The sequence below is a fragment of the Salvelinus sp. IW2-2015 genome, linkage group LG23 (assembly GCF_002910315.2).
Source record: "Salvelinus sp. IW2-2015 linkage group LG23, ASM291031v2, whole genome shotgun sequence".
Taxonomy (NCBI): Eukaryota; Metazoa; Chordata; class Actinopteri; order Salmoniformes; family Salmonidae; genus Salvelinus; species Salvelinus sp. IW2-2015.
The window spans coordinates 44,313,850-44,322,024 of NC_036863.1; the positions used below are offsets into that span (position 1 = coordinate 44,313,850).

Sequence of the window (8,175 nt, forward strand, 5' to 3'; positions counted from 1 at the left end):
CACACGATGCTGCTTCCTATCCGTGGCACAGTGAACATCATTCAAAACCTTCAAAGTTTCCGTGACAGTGCTGTGGCTAGACCTGAAATCTGATTGCATACCAATCAAAATATTGTTTTCCTGGAGGTAGGCCTTAAGCATGGTCACCAAGAGCTTGTCTTTTATGTATATAGAGACACCAGCACCCTTAGATTTACAATATGTAAATACTTATGCTATTAATATTATATTCGAATATGCCATGTGCAAACATATTTCATGAAAATAAAAATTTGCAGTGTACCAACTTAAAATGATGAACACAAATTACATTAACTCAGGTGGCGAAAATAACTATCTGAAAGCCACTACCTTAATAAGCCACGCCTCCTGAAAATAACCTATGGATTACATTACAAAATACCCATCTGCTGGATCAACCCAGCATCAAAGTGAATATAACCCAATTGATGGTTAAATGAACCCATGTTTTGGTCATCTCAACAACCCAACATGTTGGGTTATTCACCCAACCCAACTTTCTGGGACAAAATAACCCAGCGTGTGTTCTATCCAATATTTACCCAGCACTGAGTTACCAAATAACCAAAATTGGGTTGGTTCTAACCCAGCATTTTTTTGGTGCATTATGCACTGAGTATACAAAGCAATAAGAACACCTGCGCTTTCCATGACAGGCTGACCAGGTGAATCCAGGTGAAAGCTATGATCCCTTATTGATGTCACGTGTTAAATCAATTTCAATCAGTGTAGATGAAGGGAAGGAGACAGGTTAAAGAAGGATTTTTAAGCCTTGAGACAATTGAGACATGGATGGAGGGGGGGGGGGGGGGGTGCAACTTAATATTAGGAAGGTGTTCCTAATGTTCGTTATACTCAGTGTAGGTTAATCTGTTTAATCTGAGGGTGCTGGAACTAAACCATTCTCTACCTAATGTGCAGAGTTTTTCTTTTAGCCTTGTGTCAGGGGCCTGTCCACCTGTGTACCTTTGTCTACCTGAGCTCACCTCTGTGCTTCTTCTCCTCTCGCCAGGTTGCTCTCCAGGATGGGGGTGCAGACAGCCCGGGAGGCTTCCAGTACTCCAAGTGGCTCGGAAGCCCCAACTCCCATAGCCACAGCAACGACGACTTCGAGGCCTGGACCACCTTCCGGACGCGCACCAGCTCCGACGCCTCCACCCTCTCTGGCCGTCGCTCTCCCTTCCTGGAACAGGAGGTCGACCTATCAGAGGCTGACGTCCACATGGGCTACCCCGGAGGGGTGGGGCCTAAAATGACATCCATGGCCACCCTGCCTAGCCTATCAGAGGTGGGCCTGGCCGACTCCATGGGTGGTCATCACCACGGTCACCACGGAACAGAGAACGTGATGGATAGCCTCCTTGACAACCTCAACCTGCTGTCCCCCAAGAATCAAACCCAGCTGGGGGTAGGCGGTGGTCCTGGGTCTGGGCCTGACTCCTCCCGGTCCTCTCCCTCCTCCAAGCTGCAGAACAGCCCTTATAGCTCCCCCTCCATGACCCCTCACCCCCAGCCCCAACAGCAGGACTATAGGAAGTGCCACTACGGCCAGGCCGGGCCAGGGATGAATAGCCCACATCTCTCTCCCATCCCCATGCAGACGCTGCAAGAGAGCAAGTCGCCAGGGTCCTTCGCACCCTTCCTGAGCCATTACAACTGCCCTGCTGGGCTACTCAAGGAGCTGCTGACCTCTGACGTAGCCGACCCTCGTTGTGGTGGGGAGGCCATGCCCTCCATGGAGACTGTAGTGTCCCAGTCTGGGAGAGGAGGAGGAGGGCGGATGCTTCCCAACTACAGCAGCCAGGTGCAGGTAGGACAGGTAGGGGGGCACGGGGGCGTGAAGATAATGAGTCCCCCACCTCAGCAACACCCACAGCACCCTCAGTCACATCCTCACCCTCACCCGCGGCCCCTCCACAGCCAGGGCCCTCCCCCCTCTGGGCCCTCCATGAACAGCTGTGGCCTGATTCCCCTGACCAGCCTGAACCACGCCGGGGGCCCAGCCCGTCTTGCCAGCCTCAGGACACACATCCACCAGCTACAGCAGCAGCCACGCGGTGGTGGCGGTGGTCACCCAGCCTCAGGCCACCAAAACCACAGTCCCCACCACAGCGGAGCTCCTCCACCCAGCTACGGCAGCAGTGCTAATGGTTATGTGAGGCCAGGTCTAGGCCACGGCCACAGCTCTGCTCATCCCCAGGCTCACCATCACCACCAATATCACAACCATCATCAGGAGAGGCTGCCTAGTGATCTAGATGACATGTCCATCGAGAGGTTTGAGTGTGACATGGAGTCTGTTCTTCATGACACGCTGATGGACGGAGACTCGCTGGACTTCAACTTTGACCCCATGGTAACCTCTCAGGGGTTCAGTCAGGGGGTTGGGGTGAAGACCACCACACACAGCTGGGTGTCTGGCTAGGACACACCGCTCTCAGACAGGTGAGTGTAAAGAGATACAACATCATTTGACAGTGTAAATATAATATAGTATTCTGTGGGTGAGTGTCTCAAACCATGTGTGGTAAATGTTTTGAAATCCTAAAACCCATGTATAATGCAGTTATTAATGGTTTTACATGCGTGGTTTTTCAGATTTTTCACCATTCACCACTGGCCTTTCACCCTTCGCCACTGGCTTTCATTGAGAGAATGGAAAGGTCTAAAGAAACCATTGCCCCTCTCCACAGGACTATCATCAGCCCGTCCCAATTCTCTCACTATCCATTGCAGATCTGTAAGGTGGAAGAAATAATCAATTTTGCGAAGATCGAAGGGTAAGGGCCAAGGGGAAGGGCTAGAGAGTGAACCGGGGCTGGCTGAGACTGTGCTTGTTTGGAGGGAACGTCTCGTCTGAAGTTGGCTTTGTAAATACAGCAGCGATCGACTCGGCCCAATATCATTCACTTCAACAGAACCTGGAAGAAGCTGGAGCCTGATTTACAAAAAGCTATGTTTTGTTGTGAAATATATTTTCGTTTTTATTATGTTATTTTCGTTTTTGGGATCTCACATGATGTTTTTGCAAGTGTGTTTCTTTTTTATGTTCAGTGTCAAAATCACACAAGATCAGGGCTAGTTTTAGCTCTTCAAAAACAACTGGAATGGAGTCTGTTCTACTCTACATTCAAGTGGGGTCAGTCCCACCCTATCAGGGTGCTTTTCAACAAGGTTGTCAAAAAAGCATTTGGCATATTATGTATGAATAAAATAGTAGGGATGTAAAATATGCTACAATACTTCAAACATATGTAATGTATACTGTGTGTATATTTGTGATGAGGAATATTCTTACATTTTGATCATATTTCCTTTCTCTGTGTGCATTTAAAATTCATTTTTCATTGCCTCTCATTGCCTTTCAAATGACCAATATGCTATGTTGAACCATCTACCCAGGAACCAGTCCAGCATAGGGATAGCCAAAGTCACAGTGATTCAGTGATAGGACAAATCAGACTAGTTCAGTGATAATAGATATATGTATTTTAGTGATAGGACAAATCAGAGAAGTGCAGCAAGTGGTTACTAACATCTCAGGCTATTCTTACCTCAGCTGTTCATCACTCTTCCCTTCTCTTGCCCTTCAAGTCGCTTTCGAGTTACGATTCCTAATTCCATCTACTTTTCTCTAATCATCATCTATCTAATTGTGACAATCACACTCTCCCAGGCCTTCATTCACCTCGCGTCCCTGACTCCTTTTTCTCACTCCCACCATTTCCCTCCCACTCTCCTACCCTTTTCTAACTCACCTCTCTTTGTGCCTTATTACGCTCTCTCTCTCTCTCTCTCTCTCTCTCTCTCTCTCTCCTCTCTCTCTCTCTCGCTCCTCTCTCTCTCTCTCTCTCTCTCTCTCTCTCTCTCTCTCTCTCTCTCTCTCTCTCTCTCTCTCTCTCTCTCTCTCTCTCTCCTCTCTCTCTCTCTCTCTTCTCTCTCTCTCTCTCTCTCTCTCTCTCTCCTCTCTTCCTCTTCTTCTCTCTGTCTGTGGGTGCGAGGGCGCTGTATGCATTAGGAGGGCAGTGATAATTTGAGAGGCTGATAATGGACTTTAGTTTCTCACATAACAGTGCTCAACAGCAGAACACCGGATTTGAGCTTTTCCCCTCCCTAGCAACCCTCCCTCTCTCCCTCCTTTTTTTTTGTTGTCACACACCAAAACGTGTAACCTAAATCACCTGATGTGTTAGAGTCGGTGTGCTGATTCACTGCACCTTTTATAGTCTCGGATTTGTGTGAGTAAGTTTGGTTAAAGTCGAGGCTTTATTTGTTACTAGGACTTTGCATTGTAGTTTATAATAATTCCCTGCGTGACCTGTGAGAATCTGTGTAGTGCTGGAGTAGCCTGGTCGAGTCTGCACTTATAGGTTGCCATTTGGGACTTGACCTAAATCAGCCGTCTCAAACTCCAGGCACGGGAGCTTACTGTATATCAGCCCCACAAGATGCTTTCTTGTGTTCCCCAGATTAAAATCGAATTTGAGTTTGAGGTCTAAATGGATTCCCCTCTTTTACCAGCCTCTCCCCCACGTGGCTGTTTACTAAACATGTTTAATGAATGCAATTTAAGGTGAATTTAACGCACACTCACACACTCATACCTCAACTTATTTGTACCTCTCACCGTTCTGTCACAGTACGTGGGGATTGGGTATGTAAAATGTGATCCGTAACTTTTTGCTTGATATACAGTATGTATGGACATGTTATTGGTGTTACAATGGACCGTTCACAAAGCTTACCAGTTATATGTGTACTGGGTGATGTAATATCTTTCTTCTTTCACTTTTTGTTGATTCCATTTTTTTCTTTCAAAACAATATCCCTATCCTACTTTCAGCATGTGACCTCACTGTAAATAATAAGAAATTAATATGTAGATTATTTGAAATGAATGAAACATTTAAGATAGGGTATGCAGCACCAAAAGAGACCCTATTGTGAGAGACTGTCTGCATCCAAAATGGTACCCTATTCCCTATATAGTGCACATGGGGTTCTGTTCAAAAGTAGTACACTACATAGGGAATATGGTGCCATTTGAGACCGACACACTATGTTAGTTCCGGTTTTCAGATCATCATTCTTGAGAAAATGATATCGTATAAAATCTTCTTCTTATTATCTGAACTTTTTGTCACTATTTTATTTGATCATAGATACTCAACAAAAAATGAAGTATTCAGCTAATATATTATGCAATGATTTAAGTGCTCTTTTTGTTTTTGGAAACTGACATTGTTACTTAGCTGCTGTTTATATAAAAAAAAAAAAACGAATAACTGAAAGTAGACATTTTGAAATTGACTTCGTAAACAACATATACACAAAAGATAACGTGAATAAAAGTCGGACCAATTTACGTTTACAATGTTGCACTTCTAAAGTTTTGTAGTTGCTCAAGTGTTTTGTATAATTCGTTTTGACTGTAAAGATTTGACAGAAAACTGCTTATCCTCAAACATAAACAAGTGTTTGGGCCTGTTACATTTCTTAATTTATGTACAGAAAGTAAAATGTATTTTGATATTTGTCTGAGATTTGCCATAAAAGTACAATGAGATTTGTTTATGAATTACAAATGATCTACAGTGGGGTCCGGAATTATTGGATCTCTTAATAAAGATACGTTTCTTTGAATAAAGTATGCTCAATAAAGTATGCTCCAATTTTGTTTTTATGGATGAGGTATTTTCTGCATATGCATTGTTCTTTTGAAGGCCAAACACAATGCTCGTGTGGGTGGCCAAAGATCTCTATTTTCGTGTCATATGACCATAGCACCGGTTCCAATCCAAGTACCAATGCCGTTTAGCAAACCCCAGGCGGTGCTATGGTCAGATGACATGAAAATAGGGCTCTTTGGCCACACACACCAATGGTGGGTTTGGCCTTCGAAAGAACAATACATATGCAGAAAATACCTTGACTCAACTGTAAAATATAGTGATGGATCTTTGATGTTATCAGACTATTTTCCTTCCACTGGTCCTGTGGCCCTTGTTAAGGTCAACGGCATCAGAACTTTACCAAGTACCAGGACAAAAACCTTGTTGCCTGTCCTAGGAAGCTGAAATTTCTTTGCAAGTGGATCATCTAGCAAGACAATAACACCAAGCACACATCAAAATCCACAAAGAAATGGTTAATTGGCCACAAAATTAACATTTTGCAATGGCCATCTCAGTCTCTGGACTTGAGAACCCAATTGAAAACCTGTAGTTTGAATTGAAGAGGGCAGTCCATAAGCGCAGACAAAGGATATCTAAGATCTGGAACGATTTTGTATGGCGGAATGGTCTTAGGTCCTTCCTATCCTTCCTTAGGTTCTCCAATCTCATTATATAACTCTTTTTTTAAAGGCTCAGTGTCATTATCCTTGCAAGGGGACGGTGCTGGAGTATTGAAAGCATGGGATCCAATCATTTTGACCTCTTTCTTTTACATAACATTTTTTATTATACACTATAGGTCCGTATTTGTGCTATTTATTTCATACAGTCTTTTTTGTGCATCTTTATCAAGGGATCCAATAATTCCGGACCCCAGAATATATATTGTAAAATAGCTCTTGTTTGTTTGAAGTATAGAGACTTGACCTTCTGAGTTCTGATTAGAAACTATATCTATAATTGTTAACTGTTTATATGATTATACGGTGCATTCGGAAAGTATTCAGACCACTTGACTTTTTCCACATTTTGTTACGTTACAGCCTTATTCTAAAATGGATTAAATTACTTTTTTTCCCTCATCAATCTACACCCCGCAATGACAAAGCGAAAACGGGTTTTTAGAAATTGTTGCAAATGTATTACAAATAAAAAACAGAAATACCTTATTTACATCTGTATTCAGACCATTTGCTATGAAACTCGAAATTGAGCTCAGGTGCATCCTGTTTCCATTGGCCATCCTTGAGATGTTTCTACAACTTAATTGGTGTCCACCTGTGGTAAATTCAATTGATTGGACATGATTTGGCACACACCTGTCTATATAAGGTCCCACAGTTGACAGTGCATGTCAGAGCAAAAACCAAGCCATGATGTCGAAGGAATTGTCCGTAGGGCTCCGAGACAGGATTGTGTCGAGGCACAGATCTGGGGAAGGGTACCAAAACATTTCTGCAGCATTGAAGGACCCCAAGAACACAGTGGCCTCCATCATTCTTAAATGGAAGAAGTTTGGAACCACCAAGACTCTTACTAGATCTGGCCGCCCATCCAAACTGAGCAATCAGGGGAGAAGGGCCTTGGTCAGGGAGGTGACCAAGAACTCGATGGTCACTCTGACAGAGCTCCAAAGTTCCTCTGTGGAGATGGGACAACCTTCCAGAAGGACAACCGTCTCTGCAGCACTCCACCAATCTACCGTCGTGGTAGAATGGCCAGACGGAAGCCACTTCTCAGTAAAAGGCACATGACAGCCCACTTGGAGTTTGTTAAAAGGCACCTAAAGGACTCTCAGACCATGAGAAACAAGATTCTCTGGTCTGAAGAAACCTGGATTGAACTCTTTGGCCTGAATGCCAAGTGTCACGTCTGGAGGAAACCTAGCACCATCCCTAAGGTGAAGCATGGTGGTGACAGCATCGTGCTGTGGGGATGTTTTTCAGAGGCAGGGACTGGGAGACTAGTCAGGATCGAGGGAAAGATGAACGGAGCAAAGCTTGTAGCGTCCTACCCAAGAAGACTCTAGGCTGTAATTGCTGCCAAATGTGCTTCAACCAAATACTGAGTAAAGGGTCTGAATACTTGTGTAAATATGATATTTCCATATTTATAAAAAATAAAAAAAAGTTTTTGCTATGTAGTTATGGGGTATTGTGTATAGATTGATGAGGGGGGGAAAAAACTTTTTAATCCATTTTAGAATAAGGCTGTAACGTAACAAAATGTGGAAAAAGTGTAGGGGTCTGAATACTTTCCGAATGCCCTGTATTTTGACACAGGCAAATCTTAAAGTCAATGGTTATTGTGCAATGTTGATGCTGACCTTAAAATCAATGTTGATGAGTTGGTGTTGACTGTAGTTGTTTCTGGTGAGTGTTCATTACATTTTAATTGTTATTGGTTCATGTTTATCCTGACATGTATGTAAATGTTGCCTGCTATTCTTTTGCCTTGGTGTTAAAAAAACATCCAACCA

General features: G+C 43.7%; 1 protein-coding gene across 1 annotated transcript in view; it reads left to right on the forward strand.

The window, feature by feature from the left end:
* Positions 1–3,831, forward strand: part of LOC111951028 (forkhead box protein O1-A) — a 75,996-nt gene extending 72,165 nt beyond the window's left edge. Inside the window, exons 3-4 of the mRNA XM_023968997.2 lie at positions 1,034–2,466; positions 2,620–3,831. Coding sequence (XP_023824765.1) covers positions 1,034–2,446 — 1,413 coding nt within the window. The 3' untranslated portion in view covers positions 2,447–2,466; positions 2,620–3,831. The remainder of the gene's footprint in view (positions 1–1,033; positions 2,467–2,619) is intronic.
* The last annotated feature ends 4,344 nt before the right edge of the window (positions 3,832–8,175 follow it).